Raw genomic sequence first — 21,954 nt, 5'->3', positions numbered from 1 at the left:
CAATCAATCGTCTACTTAACTTCAAACGGGTTTTCAAAGCACAAAAACGCATACATATGTCTGTTTTCAAAGCATAAAGAGTTCTTGATGAGATTCGCTGGCGTTACTACGAGGAAACCGTTATAATACTGAACCTCATGCCTTATCAAGCATCTTATCCCATCTTAAAGTTGGTTTATTCAGCAGCAGCAAATGCTACTCAGTATAGGGATTTCAAAAAACGAGTTTATTCGTCACTAAAGCCGAAGTTAGTAGGAGTACTATTATGAAAAAATTCAAATCTCAGGCTCGAGGACGTGGTTATCCTATAAAAAAACCATGTGTCATATAACAATTGTACTAAATATAGTAAAGAAATCTAAATAATCTTTAGATCAATTTAAGATTTTTATTCCCAGTAAAAAATAGAATAGAAAAATATGGGACAAAAATTAAATTCACTCGGTTTCAGACTTGGTACAACCCAAAAACACCATTCCTTTTGGTTCGCACAACCAAAAATTATTTTGAAGGTCTACATGAAGATAAAAAAAAATACGGAATTGTATCAAGAACTATATACAAAAGAATAGGAAAAATATAATTAGACTCAAGTTCCGAAGTAATTAAACATATAGACATTCAAAAAAAATCGATAAAATCCACGTCATAATCCATATTGGATTCCCCAATTTATTAAAGAAAAAGAAGCAATCTAAGAATTAGAGAAAGATCTCCAAAAGGAAGTTAATTCTGTAAACCAGAGACTTAATATTGCTATCGAAAAAATTAAAGAACCTTATAGACAACCTAACATTCTTGCAGAATATATAGCTTTCCAATTAAAAAATAGAGTTTCATTCCGAAAGGCAATGAAAAAAGGCGTTGAATTAACTAAAAAAGCAGACATAAAGGGAGTAAAAATCAACATAGCGGGTCGTCTAGCAGGGAAAGAAATTGCATGTGCCGAATGCATCAAAAAGGGTAGACTTCCCCTCCAAACAATTCGCGCTAAAATTGATTATTTCTGCTATCCAATTCGAACTATCTATGGAGTATTAGGTGTAAAAATTTGGATATTCGTAGAAGAATAATAACTAACCTTGTATTTCCATTCTACCCAGTCATAGAATAAAAAAGACAAGAGCCTCATTTTTCCCGAAATCCCTAAAAAAATAAGAAATTATACCTCTTTCTTTAAGGTTTAATGAAAATTGATAAATCTTTTAATAAATTTCTATGCTTAGTGTGTGACACGTTAGTTTTTTCTTTAGGCTCAAAAATGGGATTCCAAAAAAAATTTGACCAAACCCTAATAAAAATAGAAAAACCTTAGTAATTAAGAAAATTAACTAATAACCAACCTATTGCTTCGTATTGTTGAGATCCTAACTAAGAAATAGTCACTATGTGAATAAATACATCTATCATATAGTTGTAGCAACTGCATATTTTTTTCTTTAAAAAAGAAATCGGATTCTAGGTTGTGAAGCAAAACTAAAGGGATGTGGATAAAAGGAGGGATGATAGATAGAAGGAAGAAGAATAAGAAAGATATAGGATTCCAATGTGTATGGTCTATGAATAACATCATAAAAGTCAATGTGATAAAGAATCAATATAATAAAATAATAAAAATAAAAGAGAATTCGAAATCGTAACTTGAAAAAAAAACAAAAAAAATTAAAGCAATAATAAGGAGCAACCAGGGTTAATAAAACTGAGAAAATTGACTCAGAAAGAAATTTGCAGGATTCAAACCTAACCATTAAAGGAGATTAGCAATGATTCGAAGTCCCTCTATCCCCAAACCCTCTTAGCTTAATCTCTTTATTAATTACTACTCCATCCATTCTTATTTTACCGTCAAGTATTTGGCATTTTAAGCATCTCAACACCCCGCACCCTGTATCCATACGTAGCACATAGAAATAGTTGTATTTGCTAAACAACATTGTTGGCCAATGGTCTCACGTGCCCCTTCGGATGGTGCGTTGAAGACCAATGGTGGTCGTTTACTGATGAATAATGCAGTTGTCTTTCAAGAAGCGCTGGCGAACCCTCCGGCAGGCCTTCGGATGTAGACCGAAGGTCAACTCGTGACGCCGAGTATCATCACAGGTGAAGAATCTAGTGGGCCTTTGGACGGAGACCGAAGGTCGACTCGCGATGCATCGTCAAAACCAGTTGAAGATGCATCGAAGGCCCCCGTCTGTGATTGACCTTCGGGGGGCTTACTTAGGCGAAGGTGCGGTGTCCGCCGAAGCCCGCATAGTGGTGTAGGGTATAGTTGTAAATGTACTAATGTGTTTGGGATTATACCAAAATGTCCCCAAATATGTCAAGAATGCGGCAGTTATGGGGGGGCAATGCTGTAAATTATGGTGTGGAGTGATTGAGTACGGGCTATAAATAGGTCGGCACTATAATTGAAGGGACACACTGATAAGACTAGATAACCACCTATAAACACATGTTGCATTATGAAGCCTTTGGCTCTCCCTCTTAGCCAAAGATCTCCTCTGTTGTTCAGTAACTTAGTTACTAATAGTTGGCGTCGTCCGTGGGGATCGAACAATCTGAAGCCATGCCACCTAAAAAGAAGACGAAGTCACTCGGTACATCGACAACATTGTTGGAGTAGCTGATTCCAGCGGGGGGCTTCAGCCGAAACACTCCCTTCGGCGGTGTTGGACCCAGTCAACACTTCGACCGGTGGAGCTGACGGCGACCAGCAAGGGGCGTGAATATGGTGCCCCCAAAAGATGACGGAAAGCGTCATGAAGTAGCTCTCCAAGAAGACACACAACGGCAGCAGTACGAAGAGTAGAAGCTAACCTTCGCGCTCGCTTCGAGGCTTCGGCAGAAGGGGTAATGCGCATGTTGTCGAAGAGTTGGATGACCTTGGTAACTTCAAAGAATATGAAGTCGAAGAAGATGAAGCAGAAGAGGAAAGAGCAACCAGGCCAGAAGCCGAAGAGTTAGAGAGGAAAATCGCGCAGAAAAAGCGCACACTGAATAGCTTGGCAGCAAGTTGGAAGGCCGTGGAGTATTGCTAATGAGCCAACGAAGCCAGATGAACCCTGGAGAAAATGCAAGAAGAGATTGACATGTTACAGTGCGCAGATGAGCAGACTCGCAACATGACTCTTCCATCAGCAGTTGCAGCACGACTGGCGCAAGACCTTCAGCATAGGTCATGCGTGGGTGATCCAGAATCACCACTCTCTGTTGGCCTATAGAATCGGCTTTGGCCTTTAGGCTTCAAGATTCCTAGGGTGGTAATGTTTGACGGGGAGTCAGATCCAAAGGAATTAGTTATGAGTTTCGAGGCAGCAATTGAATCCGCTGGAGGAGATGACATAACATTGGCGAAGGCCTTTTATGTTGGTAGTCAAGGGGATAGCGAGGTCGTGGTACTCCGCGTTGCCTCCAAGATCTATTTACTCATAGGAGCTGTTGCGTAATGCCATATATAGTAATTTTCAAGGAAATCGAGTAGATAAGGTTACTGTCGGGGACCTCTTTGTAGTAAAGCAATAGCCAATGGAGACACTGCAGAGTTATATGCGTCGCTTTGTGCATGTTCACTGCCAGACGAAGGGCTTGAGCGAAGACACAACCATCGGTGCCGCTATCCAGGGCATCAGAGAGGGCTTTTGGCAGGAAAGCTTACGCGTAAGAGGCTGGAGAGTGTGCAGGAGCTCTTCAATAAGATGGAAGAGTATGCAAGGTCTGAGTTGGACCATCTTCGGAGGAAGAGTGAGCTGGCAGTGTCTAAAAAGTTGAAGACAAATGCATCAGGTAGGCACATAAACGCCGAACATTCGAGATATAGACCGAAGCATGTTAAAAAAGTAGAAGCATTTAAATACACATCAAAGAAAAAGAAATCAACCAGATAGACTCCGGACCAGTTGAGGTCGTCCAAGAGTTCACCGAAGCACAAGGTGGGGGTACTCGAGGAGGTTGAAGTGGTAGAGGCTGTGAAGGCCGAGGGGCTCGAGGAGGACTGGCTCCGTGAGACCCGGCAACATTATACTGTGAGTTACATAGTGAAGGTGCTGGTCACAAGACTAAGCAGTGCCCGCAGGTCATAGCTATGAAAGAAAGTTTAGGGAAACAACCCTCGATCCTACAAGAATTGTTCATGATGCCACACATTTCAGACAGGGTGAAGCATGGGAATCCATGCCAGACCCATGGCCCAAGCACAACAGTCGCTAATCAATGACGACCAATGGCTGCACCGAGACAACAGTATATTCATGTGCCTTCGGCTCCACCGAACCAAACCTTTGGCCAGTTGACTTTCCAAGGAGAACTCCCACCACCTCCGCCAAGACCAGCAGTCAAAGCCCCTCCAGAAACCAGCAGATCAGTTAGCACAGTAAACCATGGATACAATGTTGTGTTGGTAATCAGTGGAGGATCTAATCAGGAAACTGAGTTGAAAAGAAAACAAAAAGAATATGTGCGAAGGGTTAACCATGTTGGTGTAGGGCCTACTTATGTCCATTTGAAATGGTCTCATGTGCCCATTACCTTCTCACAGGAGGACATGAGGGTCCTAGATTACCCGTGTATGAACGCCTTCATCATCACTGCAAACATCTCAGAAAATGAAGTGCACAGAATCCTCATAGATGGCGGAAGCTTGATAGATATCATCTTTGCTGATGCTTTTGATAGGATGGGCTTGCAACGAAATGACCTTCAATAGGCTGGGTCCCCATTGCTAGGCTTCGAGGGGGAAGCAATTAATGCTTTGGGAAAGAGAGCAATCCCGGTTTCATTTGGTGAAGTGGTTGATATCAATTATCCCTATAATGCAATTTTTGGACGGGGAGTCCTGAATACATTCGAAGCAATACCGCATCATGGGTATTTGTGCATGAAAATGCCTGGTCCCAGAGGTTTTATAACAGTGCTTGGAGATCAACAAGTAGCTCATAGGATTGAAGTGGGAAGTACTCCGGGCAGGTGAAGTGTTTATGTAGTGGCAGAACCTTCGGTGAATCCTGAACAACGCAAAGAGTGTCCGCAGACATAGTGGATGACAAAGGCTAGACCCAAAGGCCAGACCAAGAAAGTGCTTCTGTGTCAAGACAAACCAGACAAAAAAGTTGTCATTGAGATAGAAATCACAGAAGAAGCTAAGTGAAGGTTGATATTGTTCCTTCGCAACAACGAAGATATCTTTGCTTGGTCTCCGAAGGATTTGCAAGGAGTAAGTAGAGAAATCATTCAACATACTCTAAATGTTGACCCGAATGCAAAGCCGAAGAAGCAAAAGTTTTGGAAGGCTTCAAAAGAGAGGAAAGATGCAGCGAAGGCTGAGGTGCAGAAGCTGCTTGACGTCGAGGTGGTGCGTGAAGTATTGCATTCTGAGTGGCTGGCCAACCCGGTGCTAGTTAAGAAAAGTAATGGCAAATGGAGGATGTGTGTAGATTTCACAGACCTAAACAAAGCTTGTCTGAATGATGACTTTTTGTTGCCACGTATTGATCAATTGGTAGATTTCAAACAGCTTCAGAACCTTCACCACCATCTCATCACAAGGAAGCGAAGCCCCGCTCGGAAGTAGTCCATGAAAACAATGGCTTCGTCATCTTTGGGCTCCGGAGTCTCCTGGCCTTTTGGGAGTCTAACCTTTGAAACATCACTAATCAAACCCTCTTTAATTAGTCCAACCAGGATTTCTTCGTCAACTTTAGATTTTCCAATCCAATACGTCTTCGGGCGGTTTGTTTTGCCTCTCGGAGCCATGGAGTCTCACTAGGCTTCGGAAGGAGATGTGGGCGCGGGAGTCTTCATACGAGAGCTAGAGCTTTAGCAAATTCAAGTGGTAAAGATTGAAGCGCCGAGCAGAGAGTATTTATAGCGATAAAAAGTAAGGCTAACAGCGGATATAACGAGGTGCGTTGGAAATTGAACCGTTGTCATAAAACACGGTTGAGCATGTGGTGAAGGCATTTAGAGCTCTTGAACCCTAACCGTTATGTGGGGGTAGAATGGTCATAAAAAATTTTGAACAACCAGAGGGGACTATCTGCTAAAAGGTAAAATGAGTCCCCAGGGGTTTTCGACGGGCCGAAGGGGACGGCGTTCGGTCATACCATTTTATTCACAGGTTCGGCCCATCAAAGGTGAACCTTACCTGTAGGGGGGCTATTGTTGGGGAATGGTCTCACGTGCCCCTTCGGATGGTGAGGCGAAGACCAATGGTGGTCGTTTACTGACGAATAATACAGTTGTGTTTCAGGAAGCGCTGGCGAAGCTTCCGGCAGACCTTCGGACGGAGATCGAAGGTCAAGTAGTGACGCCGAGCATCATCACAGACGAAGTCTCTAGCAGACCTTCGGACAGAGAACGAAGTTCGACTCGTGATGCAGCATCAAAGCCAGTCGAAGGTGCATCGAAGGCCCCCTTTTGTGATTGACCTTCGGGGGCTTAAGCGAAGGCGCAGTGTCCGCCGAAGCCCACGTAGTGGTGTAGGGTATAGTTGTAAATGTACTAATGTGTTTAGGATTGTTCCAAAATGCCCCCGAATATGCCGAGAATATGGCAATTAGGAGGAGAGAGCAATGTTGTACAGTATGGCATGTAGTGGTTGCGTACAGGCTATAAATAAACCGACACTGTAACTGAAGGGACACACTGATTAGACTAGATAACCATCCATAAACATGTATCGCTTACAGAGCCTTCGGCTCTCCCTCTCAACCGGTAACTTATTGCCAACAAACTCTAATACCTATGTTTGGAAGTATAGTTGTATTTGTTATACAACTACTAGTATTAACTAATATGCACCGCTATAATAAATTGCCTAGGATTACGATAATCTTGGCCCCATACCAATCCCACTTTCCATCAGCGAACATTTTCACATATTTTTCTCCTTTTGAAACCAAATCAAGGTTTTCATACGCATCAACTTCGCCAGAAAAGTTAAGTAGTATAGCCTTTGTTGGGCTTCCCGAACTAAGAACTGCAAGTTGCACAAAACCTCAGAATATGGTTTTGATACATCCATGCACGCACATACAGTTCTTATTTGCTTCTTTTCCTCCCTTAAAGCTTTCTTTGTCCCCAAGACAGTACGCATCGAAGAAGTGTGCTTGGAAAGTATTAGGAGCTGCAGGAACCTCAAACCAACCAAAGGGTTCCGTTTCTGGTACGACCCGCAAGAGAAATGGCAATTTGAAGTGACCCTCTTACTAGGTGCTAATTATACTACTAGGTGCTAAGTATCAGTTGATGTTGCGTGAGCCTTTCTAAACAGCGACCCATGAAACTGTAGACCACTAGAGAATCAATGCATCTCGTAGGAAAGATAGCTGTTTTGATGAAGTCATCTCTCTTGAGAACAACATGAAGATTCTACCCTCCTTTCTTCCGATCAAGTTACCTCTCTTGTAACAACTACCGAATGGATCGTGTTATTAGTTCGGTCAATTGCACAATCGAGCAAATTAATTCTTATTCGGGTATCTCTAACAATTCATGTCAGCATGCTATAGTGATGTCCACATCGTATTTTTGTCTATGTGGAAGAGAATTAATGCAAATAGAGAAAATAATGTAAGGAGAGAGAAATGCTAGCAGAAATGTGTAGTCAATGTATAATGTATTATAAGTCATATACATACTTTTAATACCCTATTACAATTGCACCCATATTAAATTTGAGGAAAATGCTATAGCTAGCTCATTGGAGAGATTGTCTATTGTGTTTGTATGACATGGACGATTTTTATAGCTAGTAGTTGATTATATTATTAGAGATGCTCTAAGAATCTTAGTTAGGTTTGATTCAGGTAGTATAATAGTCGAGAAACAAAGCAAAAACTTACAGGTTAGCATACTGTGCATGCATACTGCTTACATTGTCTTATTTAGATGACATTCTAGTCCTACAACTACAAGCTACTGCTCCAGTCTCATTTATGACATTAGATATATTTTAGTTCCATGGTGAACACAAAAGCAACGAAGGCATGTGTCCATAATCGTAAAATCGATTATGCAAGCATCGAATGGCCATATATCCTAAACATGTACCCGATTTATAATCCATTTGAACCAACATGTTCTTTGCAATTAATTCAAAGATAAAGACCCACGCTAAAAAATAGTGACATGTGAGGCCCATATGGTATAGGCACAGTTGAAGGACTTATGGTAGTGTTGACATTGTTACCATCCAATCACTCCTTTAAGTTACCAAAAAAATTTATCCAGGCGGGCTATTGTGTATCAAGGACAAGGACTGTTGCCTGAACGAAACACTTATCCTACTACAATAACGAAGAGATTTCACCTTAAATCTTGCAAAACCTAACGAGGGGTTAGGTTTATAAAGGAGGTTAATTTTGATTATAGGATCTTAGGTTCAACGATGAAGAATAGGTTACTAGATACAAGAGTCGGAAAAAAGGAAGCACTGGGTTGCGAGTAGGTGAATATTTCAAAGAAAAAAAAAAGTAAGGAGCAACAAAACCACAATAAAAATTAAAGATTCCATTAGCAAAAGCATCAATACGTTACAAATAAAGAATAGCTTAACTATCATACACAGCTCGCGAGAAGCAAGCTGCAGTTAGTCCATTCCTACAATTGAAGAAAAAAACGGAGACATACTCTATTCACTCGCTTCGCATTTTCTTTTCCCAATAACTACTTACATTGTCGGCTAGTTGCTCACATAATAGAATAAAACAAAATGCAGCCTAAAAATTTATCCGAATCGCCTAAATATTTAGGAAAAATATGTACCGCAAGGGTGCTCACAAAGAAAAAGAAAGGCTAGATGTTGCGGAAGCTACAATGGTCATCGATTGACATTGACTACAGAACCTTGACGCCACTGGGCCGTTTACCTTCCATCGCATCCTTCTTATCACGGCAATCCGAACAAAGGAAAGGACCTTCCCATGGCTTCGAGCTGGAAGAGAAGATCGAACCGGCATGAACTGATATACCTTCACTTGGTTCGAGGTCTACCTGGCAGATGGCACATGTAAACAGGATTGAGGATGTCCTCCCACTATTTGAATCATGACCTAACCTGCGGGTACAAATAGATGAAATGAGCATTGTTCTGTGGTGGAAATCCCATATGGACATATTACAATGCATTTACAGTATTTCATTCTTCAAAGAATATCGAACATAAGGTAGTATGCAACAAGATGAACATGAAAAAACAATGAAAACAGGCTGTGCTAAGAAATTTTGTACTTCAACTCAAACTGAAACACATGACCGTGGTATTGTGATGGTGTAGTAGGCTAATACAACACTGCTAGTACAGGTTAACTGTTAGCGATATACTAGGCATGAACGTGTACGTGTGTACGCTCTCCCTCTTCTCTAGCTAGATCCTGAAGACTAGGGAGTTAGTTAGCTCACAGTTAGCTCATCCGCAGCCATCTTGTACTATAAATCATGGGTATCAACAAGTCTTCTGTTGGCTCTCAATCCTCCATGGTATCAGTCGCCCTTTGGATTCATCCATGAACCCATTTGCGCTTCAAACTCCTGGAGCTCCGCTGCAATGAGTTCCAACGCCTCCCAAGTTTTCTCCTCCCATCCATCCTCTCCAACAGATTCTTCCTCCAGTGATCCCATCTCTGAACTTATGTGCCATGCCGCTCGACCACCTCCACCCCCTCCACCTTCTGCTACCACGGCGGCTCAGGTCCAGTTCGTCAACATACGCACTCACATGCCGAACATCCTCGACCTCGAGGCCTCCAACTACCCTCAACGGCATCGATTTTTCGACACCATTTTTTGGGAAGTTTGGCCTACAATACCACATAGATCACCACGGCATTCCTCCTCGCCACAATCCAAAGTGGGTGATGATCGACCAGTGCATTGTGAACTGGCTCTACACCACCGTCATGCCTCAGATGCTGGACACCGTGATGCAGCCCGACGACACCGCCAACACCGTCTGGCGCGCCATCAAGGGAAACTTTTGTGATAATTGCCTCACCCACATCATCATCTACATCAAAGCTGAGCTACGAAACATGTGCCAAGGTGACATGTCCATCACGCAGTACTGCACCAAGCTAAAGTCCCTCGATGATAGTCTTCGCGACATCGGTCAGTCGGTTCGTGAAGATAACCAGGTGATCAACATGTTGCAAGGTTTAAACCCTAAATATCGCCATTGCATCCCTGCCTAACTTCGAAGGAACCACTGCCCTCGTTCCTCCATGCTCACTCCTACCTTCTCCTAGATGAGCAGAGCATGGAGTAATCCGTGAAGATGGAGGATGCACATGCCATGTTCGCCGGCCACAACCACTTCGTCGACACCTTCAGGCCCTGACAGTGGCTCCAACTCCCGCGGGGCTCGCCCACAGACCAAGAAGAAGATCAAGGCAGTGCATCGGCATCTTCCTCAACCTCTACACCAAACTCCGACCATAGCGGTGTCGGTGTTGCACCCTTCCCCCCCCCCCCACCCTCCCGGTGCGGCACCATGGCCAGGCAGCTACAACCTATGGACAAGCCTTTTGCAGGCTTGGCCCATGCCGATTCGCATGCCAAGCGCCGGGGTTCTTGGGCCCCGTCCTGGCGCCCCGACCCAGCAGGTGTATACGACCCATGCGTCCTCTACTGCTTCCACTGATGGCGCATCCACGATGTTCCTATCGGGCGTCGCTCCTGCCGCCAACGTCTGGGACCAGACAACACTCATCGCCACCCTCAACAACCTTGCTGCTGCCCTAGCTGCAAACACTGCAGGCTGGTACTTCAATACCAGAGCTACCTCTCACATGTCTTCTAATCCCGGTATGCTTCACTCTCTCCATTCCTCCACTCTCATCCTCGAATTGTTGTCGGTAACGGCGACACTCTTTCTGTCACACACTCCGGTTCTTCAATCATTCCTACAAGGCCATCTCCTCTTCAGTTAAGTAATGTTCTGATCTCACCCTCTCTTGTCAAGTTCATCTCCTCTTCGATTAAGTACGTGCTTTAACCCGTGATAATCTTGTTTCCGTTGAATTTGGTCCTTTTGTTTTTTCAATCAAGGATCTTCACACCCAGCAACGATTCTCCGCTGTGATAGCAGTGGCGAGCTCTATCCTCTTCGACCTTCGCCACCACAGAGTCTCCACGCAAGCACTGCCTCGGTTGATCTCTGGCATGAGCGACTCAGTCATCCCAAACATGATTCCCTTGCCTCCACTTTAGCTTTGTTTCCCTTTGCATGTAATAAATCAGCACCTCATGTTTGCCACGCCTATCAAATGGGCAAACATGTGCGCCAACCCTTCTCTTCCTTGCATTTGATTAGTTATTTTCCTTTTCAATTACTACATTCGGATGTATGGACTTATCCTGTTCCTAGCATTTTAGGTAATAAATACCACCTCGTTTTTCTTGATGACTACACTAATTATACTTGGACGTTCCCGTTGCGTTGCAAGTCTGTTGTCCTACCAACACTGCTTTCTTTCCATGCCTGTGTATGTACGCAATTCCAACACCCCATCATTGCTCTACAAACAGATAATGGTTGTGAGTTCGACAACGTTGCCCTTCGCTCATTCTTCACAGCGTACAACATTGCTCTTTGCCTCACATGCCCCTATACATCGCAACAAAATGGTAAGGTCGAAAGAGTTTTGCGCACACTGAATAAATATCGTTCAATTTTTGTTGTTCCATTCTTCCATGCCAGCGCGTTTTTGGGCCGAGGAGCTATCTACTGCTACATCCTTACTCAACCGTAGACCTTGCACCGCCATTGGTTCAAAAACACCTCATGAACTTCTTGGCGTTCCCCCATCTTACAATCATTTGCGGGTTTTCGGGTTCCTTTACTACCCTTGACGGCCACCACAGCGCATAAACTCTCACCACGATCAGCTCCATGTGTGTTCCAAGGTTACCCGACTGACCATCGTGGCTACAGGTGTTACAATCCGGATACGCGTTGTGTTATCACATCAAGCCACGAAGTTTTTGCATAACATATCTTTCCATTCCATCACAATCAGATGACGGTCTCCTCATCACGATCACCACCAGATCTCCCTGATTCCACTCCCATCTGTTCAACTAACCCTCCACAAGCACCTAGTCCAGCGCCACCTCCTCCGATCCATAGCGCACGGTGTGGTAGCGCACTACTTCCACACGCGCGCGGTTCGCCACCTTCCAACACGCCTGATGGTCAGGCTAGCACTCAGCCACAAGTGCCTTCTACGTCGAGCACTTCATCTAGCGCCCTAGCACCGGCACCCACAACCGCGCGTACTTCGACGGCTACCCCTACTCCAATCACAATTGTGCCACGCCCGCCCTCTGCCTCACGCACGACCGGCACGCTCAGACGCTCTTCGACGGCCACGACACAAACACCATCTACGTTACATCCGACTGTCATGTCTCCAGCACAATCGACTCCGAAACTCGATCAAGCGTTCACGACCACACCAGCATCGGCAATGGCGTCGCCTTTGGCTCTTCCGATCGTCGTAGCACGACAACATCCCATGGTCACTCGTAGCGGTGTCGGCGTGTTCAAGCCAAATCCACGGTACGTCAGTGTTGCCTCCAGCGCTATCTCCCTAGTTACTCACTCGATACGCGAGGCTCTGCGTGATCCCAGCTGGAAGGCGGCCATGCAACTAGAGTATGATGCTCTCTGCGCCAACAGGACTTGGACGCTAGTTCCACAGCCGCGCGGCATTCATGTTGTCTCCGGCACAAGCTCAACCAAGACGGCTCGCTCAATTGCTACAAGGCGCGATTGGGTGGTGCGTGTGTTCTCACAACGTCTCGGGATTGACTTCAGGGAAACCTTTAGCCCTGTCATAAAACTAGCAACGATACGAACCATGCTCATGCTCATCGTGTCATAGCACTGGTCGGCACATCAACTGGATGTGTCCAACACGTCCCTCCATGGTCAACTTCATGAGCAAGTCTATTGCCAACAGCCGGCAAGCTTCGTCGATGACTCCAAAAGTGATGTCGTGTGCCTATTGTCCAAAATCCTTATATGGACTCAAGCAGGCGTCAAGGGCATAGTACATGCGCTTCACCAACTTCATCACCACGCTCGGCTTCAAAGCCACACGCTTTGACGCATCGCTTTTTGTGCTACGGCAGGGATTGAAGATGGCCTTTCTGCTCCTTTACGTTGACGGTATGACCATCACCGCCTCCTCCAACACCATGCTGTGATAGCTCATCGACCGGCTCCACGGTGAGTTTGTGATCAAGGACATGGGGCCACTTCACTTCTTCCTAGGTATCAATGTGTATCGATCCTCCGATGGCTTCTTCCTTTCTCAAGAGCAGTATGCGAAGGAGTTGCTCGAGCACGCTGACATGACAAATTGCAAGCCAATATCAACACCGATGGACATGAAGCCCAAGTTGTCAAGCGCCACAGGTACCAAGATCAGTGATGCATCAACATACTGAAGCCTCACTAGAGCTCTGCAATATCTGACTATGACTCGTCCCGACATTGCCTACGCGGTCCAACAGGTGTGCTTACATATGTACAACCTCAGAGACTGTCACATGGCTTTGGTCAAGCAGATACTCCAGTATATCAAGGGCACCACAAGCATTGGTCTTCGTCTTCGCGCATCAGCCGCTCCTTCAATTGTTGCTTTCTCGGACGCCAACTGGGCAGGATGTCCGGACACTCAGCGATCAACCTCCGATTACTGCATCTATCTTGGTGACTCATTAGTGTCATGGTCATCCAAAAGACAGCCAACTGTCTCAAGACCAAGCGTCGAAACTGAGTATCATGGGGTGGCTAATGCAGTGGTGGAATGTTGTTGGTTACGGCAACTACTTGGTGAGTTGTACAATGGTATTCAAAAGGCGACCATTGCGTATTGCGACAATGTGTCAGCGATGTATATGGCAGCTAATCCCATCCATCATCGAAGGACAAAGCATATCAAGCTCGACATTCATTTTGTTCATGAGAAGGTAGCACTTGGCGAGGTACGTGTTCTACATGTGCCAACAAGTCAGCACTTTGCTGACGTGATGACGAAAGGCCTGCCAACCTCGACATTAAACGAGTTCCGAGACAATCTGTGCATCTCCTCTGGTGAAGCTGAGACTGTGGCAGGATGTTAGCGATATACTAGGCATGACCGTGTACATGTGTACGCTCTCCCTCTTCTCTAGCTAGATCCTGAAGTCTAGGGAGTTAGTTAGCTCACGATTAGCTCATCTGCTGCCATCTCGTACTATAAATCATGAGCATCAATATAGATCAAGTCTTGTGTTTGCTCTCAATCCTCCTTCATTAACGATCAAAATGAATTGCAGCTTTACAGCATGTAATGTAATTTTAGTTCAGGCATATTGCTGATTATTCAGGTGAAATATCCTAAGTCAAAGGATTAACCATACATTTCACTTCTTTTTTCTTAGAATTAGTGGTCTGAAATTTTTTTAAGAAAAAAACTGACAACTTGAATGCAAACCAGACGACTCTCAACATAAACAACTGAAAAACTGGTCAGTCCATACCAAGTTCCAGCAGCCAGTTAATCTTCATATGATTTAGTTTTATAGAAACTTCTCACCCAGTTAATCTTCATATGATTAAGTATAGAAACTTCTCAGAGCCTAACTATGTCTCCAAAGAGAATTTATGCAAACCTGAACAAAGCTACTTGTACTGCACAACACAAATTTATTATTGTGAGGCGCATTTGCCTTTGTACACTATCTGTTTCCTAAATATTAATTTTCCACATCAGTCTTATGAATGAGCACAGCCAACCCTTTTTCCTCAAGTCAAAAATGTTGTTGGCATGGTTTCTGCTCCAAAATCAAATCGAAGCTGTTAGAAGTCAAGTTTCAACCAGCTCTTCTTGTTCCAGGACAAGAATGTGAAGCGATCATAAGAGATCTAGCGCAAGCTGTTTGTGTTAAGTCATGGACATTTCTTAACCAGTTAATAGCAAAAAGAATAACCTACAGACCAAATGAGTGCAGGCTAAAATATATTTTAATGGATAGCATAGATAGATAATAAACAAACATATAAATATCAAACTCTTCAAAAAAAAGTAGTTCACATATGAGAAGAACGAAAGTGATGCCATAGCCCCACAATGAACTTGTGAACACAATTAATAAAAGGGTATACTGGCAGATAAAAGGGGCACCGGCATCATGGTTTCAGTACATCCAGTTTTTGCATATTCAAACATTATGCTTATGAGCTTATCCCATCTGCTCACCAGTGTATTAATGGCATAAGAACATACTGTTCAATTATTGAGCCTGTGAGAAAAACATTGCACCATGGGAATGAATGTATTATCCGATTTTGTTAGTGGCAATGGAACAGGTGCATTTGCTAGCATGTATAAATAAGAACTATGGGGTGCAGCAAGGATGCAATACCCCTTGCAAGGGATTTAAATGGATGCTGAAAATAAAAGGTTGAAATAAAATCAAAAAGTTGTCAAAGGAGCTGAGACAATAAAAATAAGTGTGTTCAAAACTTGAAATCAAGGTCTAGCTGGCACTATGTCAGTGGCTGATAAGTAAGTGTGTTTCAAATGAGAATCCAACTCTCAAAATTGATTAGTAGATTTTATTTCCAGTGTTTCCAGGGGGGAAACTTCCCTCACACCAAAACTAGTTGAAAACAACTTTTATCAATTTTTGAATTTTTACATGCATAATTATAAGTTTTTTTTTCCAACCACGAGGAGAGACTCCCCCGGATATTTTTTAAAATTTAAGGTAGGGGAATACCGAATCTTGGCTGGCCAAGAAACTCGCTGAAACCAGTTTCTCAGGAGGTACCCACAAACCGGTGCGCCCCGGGTTTGAGCTCGGGTGGCTGTCCCCTCTACTCTAACCAACTGAGCTATTGCTCAGTTCGCCATAATTACAAGTTTGGAACATGTTTTTGAGTCTGTCAAGCGGAACTATCACAAAAAAACTATGAGGTGTCACTTCACATTCAGAATTTTGACATAGATCCAAGAGCCATAGACAAAACAAATAGCTCTGATCTGAATCATAAACAGTAGGTCGTGAACTCAGTTAGCATGTCAAGCCTGTTTGGATCTACATAGAAGTGTCCTATAGGTTCTAACTAAGTGGTTCTTGTTAGGAATTGCAACTTGTATTCCTTGGAGGCACTAAGCCAGTGTACAAGTGACAATATGCAAAGAACCCCTTATAGTCTAGGGATATTACACATAACAATATATATATCTAACACCCCCCCTCAAACTTATGGGGATCAACCACACTGAGTTTGGAGAGATAGAACCTGTGTCGAGCTGTACCCTGTTCCTTCATGAAGAAATTAGCCAACTAAAGTTCAGAAGGAACATACTACTGAAAAGCAATCACCTCATCATATACATGTGTCTATATATAAGAAGCATCAACACCAATATACTTGGTGAGCTCATACTTCACCGGATCCCGAGCAATAATGATAGCACATGTACTGCCTGAGTAAAGAGGAGTAGGTGCAGGAAAAGAAACACCAAAATCCTCAAGTAACCACCGTAACCAAATGAGCTATGCTGTCAACAATGCAATGGATCGCAACTCAACCTCTGCACTAGAACGAGAAACTACAGTCTATTTTTAGTCTCCCAAGCAATAAGAACCACCAAGAAAAACATAGTAGACAAAAATAGACCGACGATCAGAAGGATCAGTAGCCCAAGTAGCATCAGAATAAGCACGAAGCTGTAAAGAGCTGGAACGTGGAAAAAAAGAGACGACTCCCACGAAGATAGCACAAAACACGTAGAAAATGACTATAGTGGAGCCAAGTGGAAGCACAAACGAACTAACTGAGGATGTGCACTGCATGAGAAATGTTAGGACAAGTGACACCAAGAAAAACAAGATTTCCAACTAGATGACGGTAGCGAGTAGGATCCGCAAGAGCTCCATAGGAGTCTCAACAGTGCGCTCATCAACGAAAAAAGCAAGATGAAGGAGATCCTAAATATAATTCTCTTCGGACAGAAAGAAGCACTCAGATTAGAAGAAATCTCAATCCCAAGAAAGTAACGAAGAGGACCAAGATCAAACATAAGAAACAGCTTATTGAGACAAGCCTTCACAAAGGCAATATACTCATAATCATCTCATGTAATAATTATGTCATCAACATACAAAAGAAGAGTCCGACCATGAGAGAGTGTGAACAAAAAACACAAAATCATAAGCACTAGCAGAAAAACTAACATCAATGATCACAGAAGAAAAGCGCTCAAACCAGGCTCGTGGGACTTGCTTGGCTATAGAGAGAGCGACGGAGACAGTAAACCGTGCCCTTAGGAACAGAATACCCTGGCGGTGGGTGCATGTAGACCTCCTCAAGCAACTCACCGTTAAAAAAGGCGTTCTTGACATCAAGCTGGGAGATAGGCCATTGACGCACAAATGCAACAGCAAGAAGAGTGTGCACTGTGTCATGTGGGCTACCGGAGCAAAAGTCTCATCATAGTGACGACTATGCTCTTGCTGGAAACTACGGGTGACAAGACGAGCCTTATAACACTCAAAATAACCATCAAAGCAAGTCTTAATCTTATAGACTCATTTGCACGTGATAGGATGAACATGTGGATGAATAGAAACAACATCACACGTGGCGATGCGCTCAAGAGCAACAAGCTCCTCTGCCATCATATGCTGTCATGCCTGATGAGCAGCAGCAACACTTTAAGAAGACGACTCAGCAATGCAACTCCGAGTGTCAATACGGTGGTAAGAACGGTGTCAGACAAGGGAGCTATTTGGTGTGCTATTGGAGCTAAGGATCTCCGGAGTTTATTAGCTGGATAGTTTGTGTCTTGTTCTTGTTATTTTGGTCGTTTTCTTCTTTTGTTTGTGGCGCGTTGTTTTCTTAAATGTGGACAGTGTGTTGTTACTTTTTTCTCTTTAATGAAATGACACGTAGCTCTCCTGCGTGTACGAGAAAAAATAATGCACACGCTGACCGACATGCTATGCATAATTAGGACTAGCTAGCTCAATAGGATCTAACTTAGCTAGGTATATACTTATATTTGTACGGTTCACAACAAATCCTGCTGCTTTCCCTTTGAAACAAAATAAACCCTGCTACTCGCACCCATCAACAGGGAGCTAGTTGGAAAAAAAACTTGAAAATTTCTGATTAAAAAAACATTTAGAAGAATTGAACTGACCTTTCTGATAGCATCGCTGAACCTTCTTCAAATATCTCTTCGACGATGCCAACCACTGAATGCTGCTTAGTCAATTTCTGAGAAGGATCATTTGCTTTCTTTTTGAAGATTAATGACTTCAACTTGTTCATCTTTTTAGGAGGAGATGGAGGCCGTATTTTTTGACCAGGTGGGATTATGTCAACAACGATGCAGGTTGTATCATCCTTTAACCCTCTTGTCCTGAGCGCCTCCTAAATGATTATTGCACATGCAGTTGATAAGCAAAACATGTCTGTTGATGCAATGATGGTAATTTGGTAACCATAAGAAGCATCATTAATGCTTAGAGTCTAGCAAACTTTTTACCTTAACAACTTGCTTAGCAGCAAGCTCAGCGGGCAAACCTCTACATGACTTAGCAGCTGCCTCTGAGGGCAATGCATCCCAAATGCCATCTGAAGCAATGATAAGTCTTCCTCCAGCATTCGACAACTACCAGGAAGAACAATAAACCGAATCAAAAACAGTTAGCATACTCACAGATAGCATCTGCATGGAGAGTGGAAAGCCTAAACATGGAAGGTAGGAGGATTTTAGACATCTATTTATGAAGATAACAGAGTACCTTCACTTGCTTGACATATGGAACAGGAACAATAAATTCGCCAACATCAATATCTCCAATGGATCTTGATAGGCATAGACCTCCTGGCCAACATCGTAGCGGACCGATCTTATAACAAGGTAGGACAAATTGTTATGTTGTTTTCTAATACTTCAAAAAAAATCAAAACGGGAATACTTCAAATATTAAGACAATAGTATTTAATACTATCGTATATAGCATAACAAGCTAGCATGTAAAATCGTATTCTTTTAATAGAAGAAAATCAGTAAGTGAGAGCACACCTCTGCACCACCAATAACACTAAGCCTTCCAACTTCACCTCCACTGGCTGTAACACGTTCCCTCCTGTCACCATTTTACATGACGGTAAGGGTAAAGAAAAAAATGACCAGTTGTATATTTTTCCAGCAAACAATTGGTCAACAATAGTGTCGATACTAGTACCCCAAGTGCTTAGTGGAAAGAATATCAGGAAATGCTATCAATTAGACTAAACAAGGCTAGAATCAAGCCAAGAGTGCAGATTAAAGCATTCTACTAATAGCAGTGGCATGAGGTAATTACTAATATGAGTTAATAGAGTAACTAGTCATCTCTATTAATAGCGGTGGCATGGTATATTTAATGTGTGTGGAAAAGGAATGCGACTTTGTATTTTAAAATGGAGGGAGAAGTAATAATTGCATGAAGAGGTGTAAACATTCTAAGCAACTAGCAATTGAGTAACACCTGAGTTAGTTAACGAATAAAAGCACCCATGCATATGCTATTCTAGTTTTGCCCCCCTTCATATTTCCATGCAAGGACACGTTGGGTTAATAACTATCCGACAAAGGACACGTTGGGTTAATAACTAAATTTGCCACATATCCTTGCCTAAGGTTAGACATCGAAATCTTAGGCTGCCATCCAAACACGCACAAAGTACCATAGTAACACATATTTTGGAAAGCACTTGATACTCACTCCTCAACATTTTCTTCTAGTCTGTGATCCACAGTAAGCAAAGAAACAGCCCCACCCTGAGCATCTAAAATACAGCGAGAATCGCCAACAGAGGCAACTGTGATAGTCCATCCATCAATTATCACAAATGTTGCAGTTGTGCCAGACGTTTGGCCTGGTAAACATCCAAAAATGGGAAATTCATCAGTATTCGTGACAATTTATTGCCGAACAGTAATTGCCAAATACCGATCGCAGAATCGTGCCTTTGCTTTGGAACTCCTTGTCAGTCTTAACGAAGCCCGCAACAAGCGCTCTGGGCAATGCTTGCAACCACTCCTCCCTGGAGAGCCCTCGTGGCATCGCGCTGAGGACATGGTTGAGCAGATTGTCCCTTGTGTATATAGCAGCAGCATTACCATTATGGCCATCAAGAACCTGAAGACAGAGAAACTTCAGATTAGCAAATAGCGACACCGGTCCAGTCTACCCATGGCCTTTGCAGCGTCAAGCATTCCGCTTTAGAGCCCACCCATGCAGCAGCTAAGTGCATAGTTGCGATTCCTGAGCTCATGCTCTCACGCCCTAGGTCTTAAACCAAGAACAAGCCTACTCAGCTAATTCAGCGGCCACCCCGTAGATGCAAGCAAAATCCAAGTTTCCAATGCAGCAGCTGTTGCTAGGGCCAGCGAATCCGAGATCACTAGCTCGCTACTCAGCTACACCGAAGCTCAACCACAGCCCGGAATCAACAGATGCCGCCAGGCACTCCAAGGACCAAATCACGCGGTACTGCTGCTGCTATCCCACTCACTCACGAAGACTAGACAGATGCACAGAGAGCGGAGATGCGAGATAGCTGAGTGGGAGTACTCACGGCGAAGACGGCGAAGGTGGGGTGCGGCAAGGCCGCGGACGAGGAGGCGGAGGTGGAGGGGCGCGAACAGTCCGTCCTGAGCAGGAAGAAGTCCTCGCCCTTCTTGGACTGCGCGGCGCACCCGTACCGCAGCAACGGCCGCTGCCTCGTCCCCTCCGCCGCCTCCCCAGGGCCAGCGCGTCCCGCGTCCTCGTCGCGCGCGCAGATCCTGTTCCCGCCGGCGCACGCGCGGCGCTCCGTGCGGGCCTCCTCCTTGATGAGCGCGGCGAGAGGCACAAGCCCGCTCCCGCCGCCGCCCTGGCGCCGGTAGTGGTGGTGCTGCGCCGCCGCCGACGACAACGACGACATTCCCCTGCCCTCCCCGATCGGATCGAGGCGGGGGGCACGGAGGACAGGGCACGAGCACGAGGAAAGGAAGGTGGAGGAGGCGAGAGCGAGACGCGGTTTTGGTTTTATTATCGCGGCGTATTACTGGAGAGTGGAGACCGTCCCGTAGCAGTCTCGCATAGTCAAGCAGCTGCCGTGCTGTGTTTTCTTGTTGCTTTTTTATCTGCGTCTCCCTCGGGATGGTTGGGGGTTCTCCGTTTGATAGGGGTGGACGGCGTGGGTCGTTTGTCGGGTAGCCCGTCGGCCCCAGGCGTGGAGCTCGCGGCCGCGGCTCTGGCAGGCTCCACCCGCCTCCGCTCGGCTGCTTCTGCTTTTTGCTCGCCTCGTCGTCGCCCTGGCGCACGGCGCTCGTGTGCCGCTGGAGGGGCCTCGCCTGCCGCCGGTCATGGCGATCGTCACGTATCCGAAACTTACATGCCACAAGGGAGGGGTGTTCGTATTTTGGACGGTTGTGTTTTACATTTGGGTTTCTTTTTAGGTATTTCGCTCCACTGGATTTCGTTACTGTTTTTTCAACTCGAGTGCCAGTTGTTTCACCGGCTTTATGAACTCGATAGACACACAGAATCAATTAGGGTTTCATAACTGTGTTAGCTGTTAGACATAAGATGTCTGATAATTTTTGTGCTATTATATTTTATTAGGTATAATTATCTGTCATCAACTCAACCCATGTTTCTGCTGATTCTATCTAATGCAGTTGACGCAAAGTTAGATAAACTTTTGCAAAAAGTACATCCTTACTGAATAAATATGGTATTACTATGTAATCGCTGATTCTCTAGTCGAGAAGAAAAACATACTCGATCGGAGATTAAGAATGAATATACATGTACCATCGAAAATATACGATATAGCCCTTCTCTACTCGATGATTAGATCGAGTGGAGAGTAAATCCATAGCATCGAAAGTATGTGATATAGTCTCCAACTCTTTG

The 21,954-nt window shown here is 44.2% G+C and overlaps 1 protein-coding gene across 1 annotated transcript; it reads right to left on the bottom strand.

Annotated features, from left to right (window-relative positions):
• Window positions 1-8,490: 8,490 nt before the first annotated feature.
• LOC133913099 (probable protein phosphatase 2C 3) lies at window positions 8,491-21,134 on the bottom strand. Its single transcript, XM_062356152.1, has 8 exons — window positions 20,630-21,134; window positions 20,019-20,190; window positions 19,774-19,927; window positions 19,089-19,152; window positions 18,805-18,912; window positions 18,546-18,671; window positions 18,198-18,430; window positions 8,491-9,052 (listed from the first exon to the last, which is right to left on the bottom strand). The coding sequence occupies exons 1-8, from the start codon at window positions 20,975-20,977 to the stop codon at window positions 8,833-8,835; spliced, it is 1,425 nt and encodes a 474-aa protein (XP_062212136.1). The 5' UTR covers window positions 20,978-21,134; the 3' UTR covers window positions 8,491-8,832.
• Between the last annotated feature and the right edge of the window lie 820 nt (window positions 21,135-21,954).

Source organism: Phragmites australis, chromosome 1 (assembly GCF_958298935.1).
Source record: "Phragmites australis chromosome 1, lpPhrAust1.1, whole genome shotgun sequence".
Lineage (NCBI taxonomy): Eukaryota > Viridiplantae > Streptophyta > Magnoliopsida > Poales > Poaceae > Phragmites > Phragmites australis.
This window is presented reverse-complemented; position numbering and strand designations above follow the sequence as displayed.

Excerpts from the sequence above, each read along its gene's own strand:
- LOC133913099 (XM_062356152.1), bottom strand. The coding sequence starts at position 20,977 with ATGTCGTCGTTGTCGTCGGCGGCGGCGCAGCACCACCACTACCGGCGC. Across the intron at positions 19,928-20,018 it reads CAAGGAGTTCCAAAGCAAAG|GCCAAACGTCTGGCACAACT; the intron begins GCACGATTCTGC and ends GATGTTTACCAG. Across the intron at positions 18,672-18,804 it reads CATATGTCAAGCAAGTGAAG|TTGTCGAATGCTGGAGGAAG; the intron begins GTACTCTGTTAT and ends TCTTCCTGGTAG.